Raw genomic sequence first — 22772 nt, forward strand, 5'->3', positions numbered from 1 at the left:
AAGAACATTTCTTCAGTCTAAAGCGAAAGCTAACCGCAAGAGGGGGACTATCGTGTGTAGCGCCGTTAAGAATGGTAAGTTAAGGACAACTTTTCAACTAAAATCATTAAACTTGACATCAGTCACACAATTTGTGTTCATATACTAAAAAAGTACAATTTTTTCAATAGAAAGAAGTAGAACGAGCTAGCGTTGGCTAATTTTTATGCTAGCCTTTATGCTAGGTGGGGAGGTAGGTAGTTAGGTAGGTAGGTAGGTTTAGGTTGGTGGGTAGGTAGATAGGTATGTAGGTACTCAGCTAGATAGATAAAGATATATAGATGTCCATTTCTTTGTTTTTCTCATCCTGAGGTTTTGTTTTTTTTCCCTACCCTCATGTAGGTTTTAGATTAGGGGATGGTGTAATGATAGTCTGCAATATTCTGTGGTCTGTGCAGCTCTTTGGGACTTCTTGTGATTGAGGGCTAAACAAATAAACATGACTTGACTTAATAACATAGTAATAACATGATGAATTGTTATTTTAGAAATTCGAACAAATAAATTCCAGTTTATCGGCTCGAAAAAATGTATTATGTAATGATATTTCTTTTTACGCAATTAATTAAGAGAGTTTTATTTATGAATGTTTTTGTTGGTTTTGCCGTATTTCTTATTTTATAGGAAAAACAGCAAAAAAAAAGCGAAAAATGTGCAGTTTTTTCAGCTAGCTATCTGGCTACCTTTTTAGCTTTGTGGCTCGCTATCTACCTAGACATACTGTATCTTAAAAATATATTTCATAAGAGGACGTTTCTCAATTTCAAGAACATTTTTCTCATTTCATTCATTACAATTACAGCTCACGGACACACCACAGAAAGTCGTTCCCTGATGGCACATTTGGTTAAGGGATCCGTGAACTGTGAAGCATGAAAATAAGCAAAATAATGCTTAAAATAAGTAAGAAAGAATTGATTTTGGGCAAGGTCACTTAGTACTTCAAATTAAGTAAAGCTAACTAAGAATGAGAATTACAATAAATGTGTTCCTTTTCATTTCTGGACTCTAGCCTCCACCTCCGTCAACCTGAGTCATATCGCCAGCAACCCACGTAAATCCCAAAGTAGCGCTTTACCGTTCCATCCGGTTTTGCAAGACGGCTTGACCGTGACGGAAACTTGAGCGTCGGCCTGAGCTCGGTTTTTGCCGCAATCGAAAGCCGTCACCCAGAAAGTGTGAAGGCGCTGACGCTTGGAGTCCAGCGGCTCCGTGTTCTTGATGTTGCCTAGGAGACGAACACACAAAAGGACGAAAAAAAAGGACGAAAAAGAAAAGAATAAACCTCCTTGACACGCTTTTATTGTTAGGGATCGGCAAATCGCGCCAAGTCACGGTGAATCAGCAGTCCTTTCCAAAACGCTCGCTGTCAGTCACGAAAATCAAAGATGCTAAAGGAATAGTCCGAAGATCAACTGAACAGATGCTGCCATGTTTATGCAGGAATTCACAACAAAAGCCGCCCACACTGATTTTTGCATTTTGGGCTTGAGAATGGCTAGGAAAGGAAGACGATGCAAACGTCGGCTCCAAATTTCGTTGCGGCCATGTCATCGATTCAAGAATTTGTCTAGGATTTAAACAGCGCGTGATGTTACTTTAATCTAGTGCTGTTTCAAACAACGACTGTCGGGTGGAAACGTATGTTAGCCTGGAGAGGGATGGGCGCCGTAGGGCTGTACTTGCCCAAGACACACCACAGGAAATGCTGCCACCTACAACCCCCAATCTCCTTGTGGGGGTGGTGTATTATTATCACACTCAGGTGCTTTACCAGAGGCCTTGGAGTTAGAAGGTTCTGTTCAGTACCTTAGCTGTTCCTAGTACTCTGCTCTTCTGGACTTAGGTTTTTAGATGTTGTTCCCGGGATCTGTTGGAGCCACTGTTCCAGTTTGGAAAGTTACTGCCCAGAGTACCCCCACTACTACGGGGAGCACACTTCAATGTTACATTAAAACATATTTTTGCTCATTTACAATAATATAAAAAATGAACCAAAACAATGTTTTTTTTCATTTTATTACTTCAAAGTACAATTAAATAAGAAATAGAATGCTTAAAATAAGCAAAATAATCTGCAAGTGGGGCGATAATTGATTTTAGACAGTCTGAAACAGATCAAATCATGTTTTGGCTAACTGAGAAGTTGAATCAAAATAAAGCGGATTTGATTAGGAACCCAGTTTTTGCCGGCAGCAAAAGCTGTCAGATCATTGTTCGCCTTTGATGATCCTGATCTCTTGCCTTTCGTCAATCTATTTTGGACTTCCTGAACTCTGCCAGCTGTGAGTGTTTTCAGACTGTGTTTTCTATTACCGTACCCTTTTTTTTTTCATATTACAGTTTGCTAAAACATGCTGCCAGAAGTCAACTTGCGAGGAAAAAAAGAGTCCCGCCTTGATGAGTTATGTATTGATGTGATCTGGAAAATATTGATTTTTTTTTTTTTTTTAGAATAACTAACCGATTGCCTAACTGTCCCTCAAAAATGGTACATATGATAAGAATATTTACTAGATTTCTATCTCCCGCTAAATGTCGTGATTACTGATGCGGGGCACCTGGGTCTGCCAACAGCTGCAGACGCGGATTGGCTGCTTCCTCTTTTTTAAACCCCTGCCTTCCTGACAACACTCGTCGGATTGTTTGTGAACCTACGCTACACGCTAGGCAAACTTTTGTGACTCCTGATTCTATCCTGCCCTACGTCTGATTCCCGTTGCCGACCTTTTTCTGAACCTGTTTATGTTTTTGCTTCTCCGCCCCTGCCATCAACCTGTTTTTTCTCGTTGTCACTAACTACCTTCGCTCGACACGGAAGTGCCACTTCCACGTTCCAGCTATCTGCTACCCGTGACTGACGATCATCAGATCGTGGATGCAAGTCCTTTTCTCCTTCTAAATAAAACTGAGTAGAACTAATGCAATTGGGTCCCGTCTCCGTTCCTGGTTCGTGACACTAAAAGGTAGTTTCAAGTTGCAATCCCACCCTGAGTACAGTTTAATGTCATATCCTGGGAGTCTACCATACCACTGGGATTATTTGTTTGTCTCACCGTCGTTGTCTATAGCGAAGGGCACATTGGGAGTAATGATGTCATAGAAGCAAATCTGGCTGTATTGGGGGGAGCAGTCAGCGTCCAGCGCCTCCACACGCACCACCCGGTCCAACAGGCGCCCCTCCGGTACAGACGCCTCATAGCGACGCTCCACAAACACCGGGGAGAACTCGTTGACGTCGTTGACTCGCACGTGCACAGTGGCCCTGAAGGGACGAGAAAAGTAGTGAAAAGGAAGGCTTGTGGGAAGGGTGGAGTCTCTCAGGAGGCTTACTTGTGGGACTTCTTGCTGTTGACGGCATCGGGCCCCTCGCCACAGTCGTAAGCCTGGATCGTGAAGCTGTGCTCACGTTGGCTTTCACAATCCAGCGGTTCTTTGGAGCGTACAAGACCCTCGCCGGTGGAACGGTCCAGGACCACGGCTTCGAACTGGACCGAGCCGGAACCCGAGGGACCGTTGTGGACTCGGAAACCGCAGATTTCACCTAGGGCGTAGATGATTTAGATTTGTATGCTTTTGAAGCCAAGAGCTCATTTTTTTTGGTTCTGATTAGCGCAAAGGGCTACCAGTTCGTTATGCTGAAAAATATACTTATTATGTTATTACTATGTTGTTACAAGGTTATTACAAAGTATTTATTATTAGAAATAGGGTTCGAATAGACTGTCAACCACTAAAACATCTTGCCAGCTAGAAATCAAGTTTCCTAAAAAATCCCAATGACCCATCAGAACCGATGCTAAAGCTACTCAGATGCTCTTAGAGAGCCACTTGGTGCCCTTGGACACCACTTTGGTAACCTCTGATTTAGACGATTTTGGAACGAAACAAAGATTTTTTTTCGTATCACCCAAAAAAGGTTATTTCAATATCCGATACATCTGTCTGATTAGATTTGTGGAACGTATAAATATATGAAACACGATCCAAATAAAATACGAGATTTAGGATTAAGAAAAGAAATATTGGCATTTTACCACAACTTTTGAAGTACTACTCCTAGTGTAATGTAAATCAAACAATAATTCTTATTAAATACCATTAAAATACTAAATCTATCAAGAAAAACAGCCAAATTGCCCAATTGCTTAATAGATTATATACAGGCAATATAACCTATCTCAAGCTCCCCACTAAAAAAGCAAAAATGATTTTATTCACACAGAAAAAAATCATGAGATAAAATTATGTACAGTATATGGCTCTATTCGAATTATCATTTATTATTAAAATTGTACTTTTCTCATTTATTTATTATGGCATTTGTTAACTATATTACTATACGTCATGATTACCGATATGCATCACCTGTGCCCGCTCCTTTGGCGCCAACTGCCTCGGACTCTGATTGGCTCTCTGTCCCTATTCAAACGCTTTCCTATCTGTCCCCTTTTGTCAGTCCCTCTGCGGACCTCAGTTAACACCAGGCAAGCCTTTTTCGACCCTGACTCCCCCCTCCTGTTTTTACTCCCTTCTGTCCCCCGGCTTCGACCTGTTTTTGATCCTGACCACGTCTACTCTCTTGTCCTGGATTTCGACTTGCTTCCGAACCCCGACCACGGCTTTGCTCTCCTGTCCCGGCTACTGACTCGTTTTTCCGTTCCCGACACCGCCATCGCTCGTCACAGAAGATCCACTTCCGCGTTCCGAGCGACTTGCTTCCCGCGTCCAGCAACCACCGGATTGTGGGCGCAACCCTTTCTCTTTCTTCCAATAAAACTTGTGAGAAACGCAACGCAAGTGGGTCCCGTCTTCGTTCCGGTCTTGACACTATATTTGTTACTCTATCATCCCTGGTGAACTTTCCTCTTCATATATAGATTATATAATTTTGAAAACACACATTTTTTACTGTTTTTAATTCCATATCATTTTTTTCTCAAAATTTAAACCCCTTACTAGACACATATCTGGTTCTTATTTTATTTCTAATCAAAATTTTTTATCAGATCTAATTTATAACATGGAATTCAGGGGTCTGAAAAATGTAATAAATAAAAATGCTTTAATTATAATGTGTCTCTATAACATACAGTATATATCCTTTACATAACATCAATCAACAACAATGTCGTAGATGATTTTTTAAAAATCATTATAATCTAGGTACTTTTTTAACGCATAATGTCTCAGAAGATTATTTTCAATAAATTTTAATATATTTTTCAAAATATTTTTAATATTTAATTCAGTGGCTGCTCTCACACCGCAGCGGGATCAGGATATGTCTGTCTTTTGTTTTTGTTTTCTTATGTTTTCAAAAATTTTTGACTCACCCGGGAAGACCTATGGGAATAACATTGTGGAACTTGGTCATGGTTTAGGTGCCACGACCAGAATGGAAACAGGACCCAAATGCGTAGCGTTAACCACAAGTTTATTGAATAAAAAGAGGAAGGGCAGCGCCCGCGATTAGGTACTCGCTGGAAGAAAGTTGCTCTCGCAATCGGATCGTCATCCGAATACGGAAGTGGATCTTCCGTGGCGGGAGATGGCGGTGTCAAGGACGGAAAAACAGGTCGATAGCCGGGACAGGAGAACAAAAACGTGGTCGGGATCAAAAACAGGTCATAAGCCGGGACGGGAGAGAAGACGTGGTCGGGATCAAAAACGGGTCGTAAGCCGGGACGGGAGAGCAGTCTTGGTCGGGTTTGAAAACAGGTCGTAGCCGGAGACAAACGGGCAGATCAGGAACGGACAGGTGGAAAAAAAACGGTGCAAAAACGGAACAGGCAGGAGTCAGGGTTAAAAATGCTTGCCTTGTAACAATAAAGCTTCACTGATGGACTGACAACCGGAGAGTGATAGGACTGGGTTTAAAAATGAACAGGGAACCAATCAGGTAGCCCGCAACGGCTGGCGCCAAATGAGCGAGCACAGGTGAACCTAATCGGTAATCATGACATCAGGCAAGGATGCATTTATCATAACGATAAGCCTATGAAGACCTACAGTATAAACTGTCCTAAATCATTAAGTACAGTAAAAAAAATGCAGAATCAGCCAAAAATTGACAAGTTGGGAAATGATTAATTATACATTTTTGTGTCAAGTCAAATCACATGAATTTGTATAGTCATTTAACACAACATTCTCTGAATACAGGCATAAAAAATGTGAGTCGGCCTTGACCTAACTATAGACTAAAATATGCCATCTAAGAGTCACAGCTCAAACTGATTTCATTTTTCTATTATCATCGGACAGTTATATCCGTTCCCAGGGCGCACGCATGATTGAGAGCTACGCTGTGCTAAGAATAGAGAAATTCATCCATGCATTTAGAACGAGAAGTAGAGGAAATACAGCGATCTTGGGATGTCAAACTAGAAAAAAAGCAATAAAAACTGATTGTGTGTACCGGCATAATGGAGCGGAGCGTCTTTATCCAATGCGAAGAGAGGCGGGTTGAGAAGGACTGTGTTGTCGTTCTCCATCACGATGCCCTGATACTCCGTCTCGATCCATGGCTTGTGTTTGTTGGCTGGGAAAGGAAAACAACCTTGATATAAAAGATGCCTCTGAAAATTGACCGTATTTTCCAGACTATATGGCGGACCTAAAAACCTGAAATTGGCCAGAAATCCAGTTTGCCTGACATATCGGAAAATTCGGTGGATAAAATTGGAAAAGCATAGTTACACCTAAATGATAATGCAGACAGTAACTGTTTCGCCTTTGAGAAACATGTAGAGTGGTCGTTGAGTGACCCCTTGTATTCAGGGTTGGGTAGGGTTACTTTAACTTGATTACTTTCAATTACTTTTGGATTACTCCAATACCAAATATGCTAATAAAAGAAAAAAGAAACTAAATATGAATAAAATGACAAAATTTTGTGCAGGCTTGGGGAGTAACGGAATACACGGAACGGCAAAAATGATGTTGGCAAGCTGTTGGGATTTATTTTCGTTTGTTTATGTCGCATTTTATGTTAGTTTTGCCGGAGATTAAAGAGACCAAAGCCAGAAGAGAAAGCTTACCACGTGTTGTGAGTCATAATTTTATTCATATGTAGTTTATTTTGTCTTTTATTAGCATATTTGGTATTGGAGTAATCCAAAAGTAATTGAAAGTAATCAAGTTAAAGTAACCCTATCCAACCCTGCTTGTGTTCAACATGGATGCTCAATGCAAATTCACTTTAGTTGTTGCTTTGGACAAATATTGTCTGTCAGTATGAATGAAATTGTGATCACTTGAATGAAGATCTTTGTTTATTGTAACGTTTTGTACAACATTACGCACTTTTGTTTGAATTGTTGTAAAATGGGACGAAACGTAAACTGTTCTGCCCTTGAGAAACATGTAGAGTGGTCTTCGAGTTCCCTCTTGCGCTTGTCATGTCAACTGTTTTTCTCTAAAATCCTTTTTAGTGGGGAAACCAGATGTCATGATGTCATTTAGGTTGTAGTAAAGAAATATTTTTTATTATTTTTTTATGCACCACAAGCTCTTACTGTACTTCTAATTACATGCGCCTTATAGTCCAGTGCGCCATATGTATTAAAAATATATATACAAAAATTATTTTTAGAAGGGCGCCTTATAATCCGGACTGCCTAGTGCAGAAAATTCATATAACCTGTTTAACCAGAGTGTGCAGTAACATGTTTCTACCACTAGCTCCAAGAAGGCTGTTGCACTTTTCTACCTTGAATAATAATAATAATAATAATAATAATTTCCTTTGTATTGTCATTCTTTGTAACAATGTACACAGAACGAAATGTCGATACACCTGACCCGTTGTAGCGAGTCGATGCAGCCGCAGCCAGAGGGCGCCGCCATTATACCAATTAGGTATGTCTCGGTCGAGGCGCGAACCAGCGACCTCCCAGTCTCAAAGCGGGCACACTACCATCTAGGCTACTGAGCAGAGTAAGCATGATTTTATAAAGAATTGTTTTAATACTAAACTTTTTCTAAATATTTCAATTTTAAATGTATTGTTGCTTTTGTGTATGAAATGTATTTGGATGAATTATATATACATTATTATCTTTTTTCCTTCTCCAGATAAAACAGAATTGGAGATAAGTAATTTTCTCATGTCGGTGACCATTTGCACATAATTCAATTTTTTTTTTCAATCATCCAAGAAAATAAAAGTCAAGTCCAGTCTATTTATTTGTGACACCCTTAATCACAAAGAGTCTCAAAGGGCTGCACAGACTATTGCAAACTACAGCCTATTATTACATCATCCCCTGATCTAAGACCTACATGAGGGCAAGGGAAAACTCAAAACCACAGCAAAAAACACAATATGCAGTAATATAAACAATGTATAATTAAATATAATAATAATTTAAAAATCGCTACCTTTGCTAAGTTACATGGCAGTAACGAATCGACAATTGGGCCGATTATTAAAAATAAGGATTTTAGCATTTAGAGGGTGCCAACAGGCAGACAAACTGGGGGGCCCCTGACTCTTATCAGGAACCCAGTGTAGAGTGATATCTTACCATTTGGATGCACAAATCCATACAAGGAACTTGTACGCAACAACAAAAAACATAATCGCTCCACAAACGCTGTAGAAAATCTGCTCATTTCTGTCATTAGCTATTTTCACTTTCCACAATTTACCCATCACTCCAGGATATCCATCACATTTTAATTTCCATGTTTAATTATTGCCTTTAGTTTGAATAAATGTAGTTCTTTGTTCAATTATCAATGTGTGTTGACCGAATTAGTAATTCACCGTCAAGTCAATGTACCATTGTTTGGCTTTAATGTTTTTGATTTCCTGCATGTTTTCGATCTATTCAGGACTTCTTGAATTTTGCCAGACGCGTGTGTTTCTTGGTATTTGTTTTTGTTACTTGTTTTCTCGGGAGACGTAAGGTAATTACCATCAGTTTCAATTCCCCAATACACCCACCACTCCAGAAAATCCATGACATTACAATTTCCATCTTGTTGAAATGTTTTATTATTAACTTTAGTTTGTATAAAATTAGTTGTGAGTTAATCAATTAATGTGTATGTGTTTTGGCCTAATTAGTAATTCATTATCAAATCAATGAACTGCGTGATCATAAATCAAAATTATGAGACTTGTTGATATTTTATAGCCGACTTTTGGCGTCGTCATTTGGTTATTTGTTGTAATTGCAATCGGCATAAGAAAATTTCCTTCTAAATGCAAGATAAAAATGCTACACTTGCATTTAAGAACTGCAAAAGCAGTCGAATTGTTGCCTTTGATGTTCCTGAGCTCCTGTCTTACGTAGATCTATTCTGTCCATCGTTCCATGCATTTTTTGTACTTGTTTTCTTGAAATGCATTAGCTATGTAGAGAACATTGCAACTTTCGACATCTCCTACACATGCTGCCAGAAGTCGACTTGCTGAGGGAAAAAGACTACACCATACTACTGGTCCCTATCCCCACTGTATGCCAATTTCACTTGGTGTTCCCAACTTCAGACTGAATTTTTGATGTATTTCGGGGGTCTACTGCCAAGTCACAATGTCAGCTTTGATTCCTCCTGTCCAGGTTTTGCCGGCAGAACAATTACACTCTTGACGAAATCTCCACTGTTTATTCACACACTCTCGACGTCTTCCAGGAACATCAATCAGCGCAACAATATCCCGCCGAAAAGGACAGCATGGGCCCCGTTGTTTTTTTTCCTGTGAATTCAACATTTAATTGCCAATTCATTATTCATCATGGTGCTGAATGTTCGCTGCCGAAGGAATCAAAGGCCGAGTTAATGAGCAAGAAGCCAGAATTGTTTGTCACTGCAGAGCCGAGCTGTCTCTTCTGTGTCTTTTTTGTCTTTTGTCCCAGGGTCCTTTGGAAATCGGACTTTCGGAAATCGAGAAATGTGGTTGTTTGTCACCGCAGGGACAAGAGGCTTTTCAATTTTGACAAGTTGGCATTCAGGAATGTGCCTGTTTGCACCTCTCAAACTTTGTAAGTGAATTAATTTCAATTAATAAATACCGGTAAGTATTATTATTTATTATTATGTTTTATTTTCAAAGTTAAGTGATAAACCTGACGAACTACCATAACGTTTACGATTTGAAATAAAACTGCGGCATGAGTCAACTTTTGTCTCAACTCAACATTTTTTTACATTAGATAAAACTGTGTATACAGCAAAACGTAAGTTATTAAAGTAAGGGGAAAGTATCGAAGATAAGATAAAATAATCATCTTTTCAGAGTAAAATCACCTAACAAATGATAAAAAGTTATTTTTATAACATTTCTATTTGATATTTACTTATACTTTATTATATTTTCTTTAAATCTTATTGTATATGCTTTTATTTATTCAAGAATATTTTCAGTGAAAACAAAAATATAATTTAATGCAATTATGTGATATAATAATAATCAGCAAGTTTCAGGTATTCTTCTAATTTTTTCCATGTTTGAAATGTATAAAGATAATAACAATATTTAAAGTCTGCCTAAACAAAATTATTGATTATTTTTAGATTAATTTCTAAATTACATTATGTTATTGTTGTTCATATTAAATATTATTTTTAATTGAATTTTCTTTACTCAGGAATATTTTTTGTGAAAATAAGGAGAATAATACTTTCAATATTTTCTTTGAGTATCTGCTAATTTGAGTTATTTATATTATGTTCCTATTAGATATCGAAAAAGGAAAAATATTGCCCGCAGCAAAAGTTGACTGGGGTAATAATGGATCATGGATGCACAGGTGCCATTCATTTTAGGCAATGAGAACGTGAAAAATGGGTCGCCGCTCATGACACAAATTGGCTTTCCAGGCCCCTGCTCTCATTAATAGTCGACTGATGATAATGGATTGCAGCCAAAACAGTGCAACTCATTTTAGAGGGGCTATAATGGCATGTTTCTGAGTCCCGGACCGAAAAAAAGCACTCTGTCGGCCCCACTCTCAGGTGACTGGAGATAATGGATAACTGTCCAAATAGTGCATTTCCCTTCAGGCAGGCCAGTAGGTCATCGTTTAGAGGCCCTGACCGAATAAAAAATACGCTCTGCTGGCCTCTGCTCTCAGCAATAGTTGACTCGAGATAATGGATCCGGCCACAAACGTGCATTTGATTGTTGACGGGCTAGGATGCCACACCCTTCCAACAAAAGTGCTTTCTTCTTGCTAATAGCAAGCATGGGAGAGGGGATAATGCATCGCAGCCGCATCAGCGCAGTTCACTTTTTGGTGTAGAAAATGGCAAATGAAGAGCCACCATGCCCCCCCAAAATACGCTTTGCCAGTCCCCACTTGCTCCGGTCACACAAGTGTAGTTCACTTTTTGGTAGACAGAACGGCAAAAAGTTACCGCCAGACCCGAAAGGGTGCTTAGTTGTCACCCGCTTGCAGCAATATGCGATCATGGATAATAGATCACGGTCACACAACTGCAATTCACTTTTTGATGGACAGAATGGCAAAATGTTACCGCAAGGCCCGACAAGAGTGCTCAGTCGTCACCTGCTCACAGCAATATGCGATCATGGATAATAGATCACGGTCACACAAGTGCAGTTCACTTTTTGGTAGACAGAACGGCAAAAAGTTACCACCAGGCCCAACAAGAGTGCTCAGTTGTAACCCGCTCGCAGCAATATGCGATCATGGATAATAGATCACAGTCGCACAAACAAAGTTCACTTTTGGGCAGACAAAACGGCAAAAAAGAGCTGCAAGGCCCAACAGGAGTGCTCACAGTAATATGCGATCATGGATAATGGATCACGGTCGAACGATTGCAGTTCACTTTTTAGTGAACAGAACGGCAAAAAAGAGACGGCACATAGTATTTTCAGATCTTGCTCGGGGCAATATGTGATCAGGGATAATGGATCACGGCACATTTTTCACCCGTGACAAACTGAGACCGGGAAGTATGAACCACGAAGTAGCGAGGGATTACATCCCTGTCCTCCCCTCCCTCCATGTAGCATTAATCTGAGCATCAGGCGGCTGGATTACATTCGGGATTACAGATTGAGATGCATCCCGTGGTTCGGTCGCCCTTGGCACCGGCCGCCTCCCTGTCACTCCATATCGCCACCACACGCCTGACACAGGCGTGCGCACACAGACCGCCCCTCCTCGCGCCCCTTCATTCAATCTCACGTTGTCCCTCTTTTTCTCAGTCGGCTTCGCTCCATGTGAGCTCGCCGGCTCAGTCTCCTTTTTTAGTCATCGTCTTCCTTGTCTTTGAATGTTTCTGTTGCATTTCAGTGTCTTTGAAAATGCCATACAAATTTATTTTGATTTTATCTAAACATATTTACAGTTATTTATAAATACATCAAGCTCCTGCAATATTTTTACATTGTAAAAATTTTTTTGAAAATTATGTTTTTAAAGCATTTAGAAAATGATTAGTTGTCAATCAATATTGACAGCAGTGACAGGTTTTCTGATAAATACGTCTCAAACAAAATTTTGATGGTTTTTTTTCCAACATTTTTCTATATTAAGTATTTTTAGGGTTATGCAGATGCACTTAAAGCAGTGCTTCTCAATTCTGTCACGCCCCACCCTAGAAAGAAGAAAACCTCTCGAGTGCCACTGCCTGAAGGTGGAATTTCACTTTGATCGAGGACAATTAAAGAAAACAAAAACTTCCCCAAAAGCTGCTCCTCTTGATAAAGTGGGAAAATACACACTGTCCGAATTGTGTTCAAGAGGAACTACATCTCATTTTATTGTGATTTTGTTTGTTTTGTTTCCTTTTTCTGCCCGTAGTAATGGGACCTGAGAAAGTAAACAATAAGCAGAAAAAAAAGTGGGAAACTATTTGGGAACCACTGACTTAAAGGGGACGAGTATATGATTTGACCACTAGAGATTACTGTATTGTTTCCATCCATCCATCCTTCTATTTTCTACACCAATTATCCTCAGTAGGGTCGCGGGGGTGCTGGAGCCCATCCCAGCTGTCTTCGGGCAGTGGGCAGAGGACACCCTCAACTGGTTGCCAGCCAGTTCAGGGCACACAGAGACAGACAACCATTCTTACTCTTACTCATACCTGAGAACAATTTGGAGTCAACATATGAACTGTCATGTATGTGTTTGGAATGTAGGAGGAAACCGGGGTGCCCCTAAGAAACCCACGCAGGTATAACATGCAAACTCCGCACCTGGAGGCCGCTTACTGAAACTGAACCCTAGAATTCCACACCGTGGGGCTGTGCGCTAACCACCTATTCCGCCTTGCTTCCTGCTGTATTGTGTTGTGCAAAACACAGAAGTACATTCTGGATCCTGCAATAGCTGCATGATTGCAATGTGGTTTTTGGGAAATCCGGAGAGCAAGGAATTGCAATTATCTGAACGAGAGCATGGGAAAATGAGAGAAATCACCACAGTCTTTTTGGCCAATGATCAAATTTAAAAAAAAAACGACTTTAGTTACATTTTCCAAATCAAAGTTCCCTTAGATATTACTGTTTTGCAGAAGTAACATTAGGTTTTCTTCTATTACTCACTTCATGACATAGGCTTCATTGTACTAGACGTGGGTGTATTGTTTGGTTCAACTGAAAACTAGCACTAAAAAGCATTAAGAAGAATACAATCTGCACTCTTGACTCTTTTTCTCGTGGGGACTTGTGTTCCCCGTAGCAACAAGATGGCAGACAATCACCCTCTAGGTGAGGATCAGGTTATGTCAAATATAGTCCTTAGTCATTGCTTATCTGAACATGTTCTTGTCCTGCCATTCCGAACCTTAACTTCCTGTTTAGTCATTCTGTCCCGTCCCTATTGTGTTTGAGAAGGACCACAATTTTTGTAATATAGTATGGTTCTATATTATTGTAAATCTTTTAGGGTAGCACTTAAGACAGGGCTTCCCCATTATTTTTGGTCATGCACCATCCTAGGAAGAAGAAAACCTCTCGCTCCTAACCAAATGAGAGTGCCACTGCCCACTAGTGTAGTGGAGGTGCAGTTGCACTTTATTCTAGGGCAGTTTAAAAAAATATCCCCAAACCTGCCCCTCTTGACAGAGGGGGGGGGGACATGCCGTAATAATTCTCTTTGAGAGGACTTCTCATTTTATGTAATTTTGTGTGTTTTATTTCCTTTTTCTGTTCATAATAATGGGTCCAAGAAAAGTTAGTGATAAGGAGAAATGGAAAACAGGGATAACAATGATCGCGTCGAGGATGGAAACGATTGAGAAATATTGAGTGTCTACCAATAAAGCACTGCTCAAAGGTACAGTAAATGTTTTAAAAATGTGATTTTTCTAGCTTATTTTTTTACATCCATAGTAGTATTTATTATATACACTATTAAGTGTTTATCTGTGTTCAGGTACACTATTTTTTTGATATTTTGCATATAAACTTATTTTTACTTTGTGGCTTTTTTAAAGCAGTTTCAGGGGGTCTCTTATATGCAATGTAGGCTTATATGTGACTACGTTACTTCATGTTGTTTGGATTTGCTGGTCATTTAGTTTTTTCGATACATACATACATAAATATATATATATATATATATATATATATATATATATATATATATATATATATATATATATATATATATATATATATATATATATGGCCACTCCAAATTGTCCCTAGGTGTGACTGAGCGGGTGAGTTGTCTGTCCCCGTGTGCCCTGCGATTGGCCGGCAACCAGTTCAGGGTGTCCCCTGCCCACTGCCCGATGATTGCTGGGACGGGCTCCAGCACCCCCGCGACCCTACTGAGGATAAGCGGTGCAGCTGATGAGATGAGATATATATATATATATATATATATATATATATATATATATATATATATATATATATATATATATATATATATATACAGGCGACGCGGCAGTGGTTAGCGCGTGTGCGGCACAGTTCTGAGGTCATGAGATCGAACCTTCCTGTGTGGAGTTTGCATGTTCTCCCCGTGCTTGCATGGGTTTGCTCCGGGCACTCCGGTTTCCTCCCACATTCCAAAAACATGCATTTCAGGTTAATTGGCCGGTCCGAATTGTCCCCAAGTGTGAATGATTGAGTGAGTTGTTTGTTTCTCTGTGCCCTGCGACTGGCTGGCAACCAGTTCAGGGTGTCCCCTGATCACTGTCCAAAGATACCTGGGATGGGCTCCCGCACCCCTACTGAGGATAAACGGTGCAGATAATGGATGGATGGAGATATACTGTATATACATATAAAATCGTACAAACATTTCGGTGTACGTGTAGTTTGTCCACCTCTGTGTAAAATAACACACACCGTCCCTTTAATGCAGTGGCTAAGCATCAAAAACAAGCTAACACACACACACACTAAAATACACAACATGAGCAGTCGATATCGATCCAGGCGAGTAACTGACCTTTGTTGCCACTGGCAACGGAAGTCAAGCAAAGGAAGAGGAAGGAGAGACATTTCATTGTGTCCATCTGGGGGGTCAGATAGGGAGGGGGGGCATGCAAACATAATCCATTATCACTCCTGAATATCACAGAGTTTGGAGAGAAAAAAAGCATGCAGGAACAAATGTATCGATTATCGATGCACGGTTGTAATAAATGATTCATAATGGGGGGCACATGGGGGGGGCTTTTGATTATGATGATTACACAAAAAATAGACTGCAAATGCATTATGGGAATTTGTAAACGAGTGTCTCTTTAACTAAACCGGTGAGAGAACGGTGAGGTTGTTCTGCCTTTTTTTGTGAAAGAATGAGAATACCTGACTCGTTACTCGTTACTCGTTACACGCAATAATGCGACACGAGTGCGTGAGAATGACACGCTGCAAAAAAAATGGAGCGAGATCATGGCTACATGCAGGTGAAATGTCGCAGCGAGCGGGAACGGCGAGGATGTGGAGGATGACGACGTGACATTACCGTTTTCGGGATCCAAATCTTCCTCTTTTCTTTCGTATTTTTCCTCTCCTCTTTTTTTTAGCTTGGCAGCATCCGCCTCTCAGCTTCGGGACACGAGCGTTTCCGAAGATTTCCGAAGCCGGACGATGATGTGAAGCGGTTAAGTGGAGCGGTGCCCTTGTTTTCTTGGCGGAGGAGAGAGAATGTTACGATGGCGTGGTGTGGCCGAACCAAACGCACCCCCCACCCCCATATTGCCCCCTCCCTACATTATTCGTCCGCCCACACTGCGTTTCCTCGACGTCGTACTCCCCTTTTCCCTCTTTAAATATATATAATTTTTAAATGACGTCACATTTCGCTCATCAAAACATATAAGAATTGATAGTGCGTGGAGAGGAAATTCTAACCGCAAAATGACGTCATCACTTAAGACGGTAATAGGACCGTCAGTTTTAAAATGGAGCACTTTTTCAAAGGGACAGTGTGTAATATTTAGTGCCCGCTAGTGGTAAATTGTTTTCACTCAGTAAAAAAAAATGATTTGAATACTAGCCAAAAATAAATTAACTCATACCAATGTTAATTTTTACATAGGGGAATCCCTGCCTAGAAGTGGCTGCCATGTTTGTCTGGAATCTTGCTGCTACATTGTGCTCTTTTCCTTTGCAATCGACAATACAGTAGTCTCATCTCATTAGCCGTACCGCTTATCCTCATTAGGGTCGCGGGGGGGCTGGAGCCCATCCCAGCCATCTCCGGGCAGTGGGCAGGGGACACCCTGAACTGGTTGCCAGCCAATCGCAGGGCACACAGGGACAGACAACTCATTCGCTCATTCACACCTAGGGACAATTTGGACCGGCCAATTCACCTGAAATGCATGTTTTTGGAACGTGGGAGGAAACCGGAGTGCCCGGAGGAAACCCACGCAGGCACGGGGAGAACATACAAACTCCGCACAGGAAGTCTGGAGCTGGATTTGAACCCTTGACAGGTTCCCATGACATGAACTGTGCCGCACAAGCGCTAACCACTAAATATTACAGTCGGGGGCGTTAATTCTGCAAATTATTTTTTTGTGATTTTTTTCATTTTAGTTACTTTTCTCTTATTTTTCGTTCTTTTTATTCATTATTTTTCCCTTTTTTTTCATCTCCCCCTTGTTTTAGTCATTTCCTTTTGCCTTTCTTTTCATTTTTCCCTTTCTTCTTTTCTTCATGAAAGCCTGTTGCAAAAAAATGATAAAAGAAATATGGTGTGATACTTTTGAATATCTGTAGTCTGTGTTCTTCCTCGTGCTTTTTACGCTCTTATTTATTTTACTCGTGATTTACCTTTTTTCTATTGTCTTTTCATTTTCTTCTTTTCTTTTCATCTTTCTTTCTTGATTTTTTTTCTTTCTTTTTCTGACCCTGGAACTGTTTTGTCATTTCTTTACTTATTTTCTTCCCTTTTTTCTATTTATATTCGTTTTTCTGTCTTTATTTTCCCCCTTTTTCTTTTCCTCGTTTTTTCTTGTTTGCTTATTATCTTTTATTTCCTCCCCATTTTTCTTTTCATGTTTTACCTTTTTCTTTTCTTCATAAAAGCCTGTTACAAAAAATTATAAGAAATAGGGCGTGCTACTTTTGAGTCTCCATAGTCTGTTTTCTTCCTCTTGCTTTTAGCACTAGTTTTCGGTTGCCCAATAAAATAAGTCAAATAAGCAGACGTGAAGGATGGTGAGAAGAAGCTACATATACATACATGTATTTGGATATACAGTTGTATAGAGAAGTGTTTCTTACCCATTTTCAAAATTTCCTTTTATAAATCATTGTTGGCAACAGAAACCTAAGCTAAATGTAACATTTAGTGAATAACACAGGAAGTGAAGTTGATGGGATTTATAGAAATTGTGCAAAATTTCAATAAAACTCTTTGTATATTCTCTGAAAATTGGTAACATGGAAGCGTCAAAAGAATGAATGATTGTTCAACATCACACTTGAAGGAAAGGATACAAAAAGCTAGCGAGGGGATTTCATCTGTCCTTTAACAGTGTGAGAAAGAAAGAGAGTGAGGAAATAGAACACTACAAGCGCATTTCAAGTTGAGGTGGCAACATGGAAGCCTAAAAATAACTGATCTATCATATAAACCTGCATTTTTAAAAGGTAGTTGCAGGTTGAGAAATTTGCATTTATTTGACCTAACGTCAGCCTCACCAAGAGGGAGCTAACATAATTGTCTACCATCTTACTGCTACGGGTATCCGAAAACCAAAATATTTACAAAAGGCTGGGCATTAAAATAAAAAAACGTAAAAAATTTTGCCGTTTGGTCACTTTCTGTATCCGTAGTTTGGATTCTTGCTTGTGCTTTTTAGCATTCATTTTAGGTTACAAAAAAACAGCAACATCTAGTGGTCCAATAATTCACAGAGTCCTTTTAAAGTAATTCAAAGTAGACCGATTCTATCATCCATGCTTATTATAGATAGATAGATAGATAGATAGATAGATACTTTGTTCATCCCCGAAGGGAAATTCACATTTCCAGCAGCATCCCTGAGCTGAGAACAATCGAGAACAATCGAAAATAACACGGGAGCTGCTGGAGTGGCTGCCATTTGTGACGGCGCCGGAAGAAAAGATTCAATTTGAATCATTTACAAACAAACAAACAATTGAATCATGTACAAACAAACATAATAATAGATTCAGGAATCATGATATTTTTAATAATGCTAACGTTTTTAAATTAGCATTAGCCTTAAGAAAAATAAAAACTCCATAAAATTTCCTGCAATAAATTGATAAAACTCTCAGAACACGGCTGCTATTTAAAATGTTGCTTTTCTGATATTAACCTCATTCTAAATATCAAAAATATAACTAAACTACTGGTAGTCGTTTTTAAAAATAATTTCTAGAGTATGAGTGCGGCCATTCCTCTCCAAGGGAAAAACAGAAGTGCTGATAATCTTATATTATTGTAATGCCTTGCTCTCCGGATTCCCCAAAATTATTGTATGTTTTCGTTTAGATTAATGCAATTCCCTGCTTTCTGGAGTTCCCAAAACTATTTAGCATGCTCTCATTTGAATTAGTGAGATTCCCTTTTCTCCGGATTCCCCCAAAATTATGCATGCTCCAGTTTCGATTAGTACGATTCCCTGCTCCCCAGATTCTTCAGTTGTTTTGCATGCTCTTGTTGTTTAGATTAATTGAAATGTCTTGCCCTTTGAAAATCCAGAAACAATGTTTCATGCTCTCTTTTAGATTACTGCAATTTCGTGCTCTCTGAATTTCCCCAAATATTTTTGCATGCCTTTGTTTACATTGTTGCGATTCCATGCTCTCTCGATTCCCCAAGGACAGCTCCAAAGGCAAGATTTGATTCAGTTTCGGCAATAGCAGTTCGACATTTTGTTGTCATCGTTTTGCATTCTATCTATGATTTAACCAGTAAATCTTTTTTTTCATACCCCAAAGAAGGCAACAGGACCATCAGTTTTGAAATGCAGCATTTATTTTTAATTTAGCATTAAAAAATTACAATATAAAAATCACATTCCCCATTTATGAAATTTTGTACATTTGGTAGGAATAAGGCATGGAATTCAAAAGAAGGGAAAAAAATGGAAAATTTCTATGAGCATATTCAGTACCAAAAGCAGGTATGGACGTCAAAAAAATTGTTTTAGGAACAACTTCCCAAAAATGTAGGGGTCTAATAACATATTTTACACAAAAAAAAAAAAGAATAAAGCGGCAACAATCAAGTTAAAACAAATCCGAAAGTAGGTCAGGGAGGAGGTGGCAACAATTTGAACCTTATTCCAAACTACAAAACAATGCTATCCAAATATAAAATCAAGTTTTTTTCAGCACAAATTACAAAGAAATGTAGCATAAAACAAGAAAAAAAAAATAGACGCTCGTGTTCAGCCTTCATGATTTTTGGGGGAATTTTATTCTTTGGACAACACAGAAGATGAGAATTCATATATTCTTTTACCGATGGGTGTACTCACTTTTGTTTTTCGTAGTTGAAATAAATGTGAATTTCCCTTCGGGGATGAACAAAGTATCTATCTATCTATCTATCTATCTATCTAAATACCTACATAATTTGTTGAAAATAACCAGCAATATTAACGTACAGTGCCGTGAAAAAGTATTGCCCCCTCCCTGTTTTCTGTGTTTTGTTTTTGCATATTTATCACTCGCATAGGTTTCAGATCATCAAAACAATTTTCATATCACAGAGACTAACAACAGGAAATAGGAAATGAAGTTTTGAAATGTTGATTCCATTCATTAAGGAACAAAAATCATCTAGGCCTATGTGGCCCTATTTTGGCAAAGCTGAGTTCAATTCCACAGTCCACACCCAAAATGAATTGTGTTGAATCAAGAAATTACTTCAAATGAATCGGTTAGAGAAAGTGAAGTTGGCTACAAAATCTCAAGAACACAATTAACATGCCACAATCTAAAATTCCAAAAGATAAAAAGTCATTAAAACCTATTTAGTCTGGAAAAGGTCACAAAGTCATTTCCAAGCCTGTAGGACTACAGTGAACCACTGTCAGAGCCATTATCCACAAATGGAAAAAAACTGATAACAGTGGCAAACTTTCCCAGGAGTGGTCGGCCAACTAAGATTACTCCAAGAGTGGGACAACGGCTCATCCAGGAGGTTGCAAAGGAACCTCAAAAAACATCCAAGGAACTGCAGGCCTCGCGGACCTCAGTTAAGGTCATTAAGACACTGCACAAATAGAATCCATGGGATGGTTCCCAGGTGAAAACCACTGCTGTCACAAAATAACAGTCATTTCACATTTGCCAAAAAGAATCTTGATCATCCTCAACACTTTTGGAGAAACATTCTGTGAATCAATGAGTCAAAAATTGAACTTTTTGGAAAGTGTGCAGCCTGTTATATCTGGCATTAAATTGGCAAAGTATTTGACAAAAAGAACATGATGCCAACCGTAAAGCATGGTGGTGGCAGTGTGATGGCCTCGAGGTGCTTTGCTCGCTCACCACCAGGACAACTTGCTGTGGTTGTTGGAATAATGAATTGTAGTATTTTACCAGAAGATCCTTAGGAAGAATGTCCGGCAATCAGTTTGTGCCATCAAACTCAAGCGCTCTTGAATCATGCAAAAGGACAACAATCCAAAACACACCAGCATGTTCACCTAGGGATAGCTCTTTTTGAGCAAAATGAAGGTTCTGGAGTAGCAAAGTAAAAGTCCGGATTTAAATTCGACTGAGATGCTGTGGTGTGACCTAAAACGGGCAATTTTGGCTAGAAAACACTCCGATATGGCAGATTTTAAACAATTTTGCAAAGAAGAGTGGGCCAAAATTCTTCCACGCTGTTGTCAATGACTCATTACTATTATCATAAACATTTGATTTCTGTCATTGCTGCCAAAGATGGCCTAACCCACTGTTAGGTTCAGGGGGCAATTTATTTTTCACATAGGGCCAGATTTTCTTTGTGCCTTAATAAATAAAATCAACATATCCATGCTGCCTTTTTTATTTCCATGGGTTCTCTCTGTGAAATATTAAAATTGGTTTGATGAACTGTTACCTTTGTGAGTGATAAATATGAAGAAGAAAAAACAGAAATCGGGCAGGGAGCAAATACTTTTCCACGACACTGTTGGTATAGAGTCAATCAACAGATTCATTTTCAACAGATTCACTTAAGGTTGTGTTCACGATTGTTGCGTGTTATTATGAGTAGTAGTTCATTGAACTGCAAATTAACAAAATATAACTGATGTAAAAAAAGCGTAAACTGCTAGTGTGTCGGGTTACCTAGTATTCAAAATATTTTTTTAGAAACATGTTTTCATTCATCATAATAATCAATTCCTTACTATACTTCAAGTTTTTAATTTATCGAAATGTATATATATATTTATTTGTTGATATTTTTTTTTTCCTCATTTATTTTGATAGTATTTAATATATACCGTTCATGTTTTTTTTGTTTTAGGTAAAAATAAAAAATACATAAATGGGAAAACTGTGATGAGTTAATAAGTATTCATGTTAAAAGTTTTTTATCAATTTCTAATAATAATTAATAATGAAAATCAAAATAAATTAGAATCAAAATGAACAAAGCTATATGTAATGAGATGATAATTCTTACAATTAAAATGTTTGAATGATTAGAAATCATTTATTATAAATATTGGTTATTAATCCCTCTTTTCAGATACTTTGACAGCAATAAATATATATCATTCTGTTTCTGGAGGTAATCAAATATATAATTAATACCCTAAATAAATAAATAAAATGTGTGATGATATTAATAGTTATTGTAATTCAGTTTTCTGGTATAGGTATTTAAATTGTTTAAGAATGATTAGTTATTAACCCCCCAGAAAAATAACCAAATAATAACATCAAAAACGGGAATACTAAAGTGAGTACACCCCTGAATGTGATGAGTATTTTGTCTAAACAGAAAATTATCATATTTCTAGTGTTGCTCTCCCTTTCCACACATAAATTTAATCATAAAATATTGACGAAAATATGAAGGGCGCCCGGTTATGATCCTGTATCGTTTGTTACATCTCAAAAGTGCAATGATACCTCGTTCATATTATCTAAAGTTGTGCTGCTGCTTCTGTTTGCAGAGTGAAAATATTGGAAAAAAACAATAATAATATTGAGGCCCAACAACGGGCTCTGAACCAGCGACTGCTGAGTGCAAATACTGTAATCCCTCGTGTATACCCTCATTTCTTACATGGGGACTGCCGGCTTCCACTCGCCGTAATAGACCACTGGGGATAATAGATCGCAGGCA

General features: G+C 38.8%; 1 protein-coding gene across 1 annotated transcript in view; it reads right to left on the reverse strand.

Moving 5' to 3' along the window:
• Window positions 1-16167, reverse strand: part of clstn3 (calsyntenin 3) — a 45090-nt gene extending 28923 nt beyond the window's left edge. Inside the window, exons 1-6 of the mRNA XM_088326833.1 lie at window positions 15957-16167; window positions 15435-15501; window positions 6461-6583; window positions 3373-3583; window positions 3096-3304; window positions 1118-1267 (exon numbers count right to left, since the gene is read on the reverse strand). Of these exons, the coding sequence (XP_088182959.1) occupies window positions 1118-1267; window positions 3096-3304; window positions 3373-3583; window positions 6461-6583; window positions 15435-15501 (760 nt within the window). The 5' untranslated portion in view covers window positions 15957-16167. The remainder of the gene's footprint in view (window positions 1-1117; window positions 1268-3095; window positions 3305-3372; window positions 3584-6460; window positions 6584-15434; window positions 15502-15956) is intronic.
• Window positions 16168-22772: the final 6605 nt, after the last annotated feature.

This window comes from Urocampus carinirostris, chromosome 2, assembly GCF_059441175.1.
Source record: "Urocampus carinirostris isolate Australia breed hairy pipefish chromosome 2, RoL_Ucar_1.0, whole genome shotgun sequence".
Classification (NCBI taxonomy): Eukaryota; Metazoa; Chordata; class Actinopteri; order Syngnathiformes; family Syngnathidae; genus Urocampus; species Urocampus carinirostris.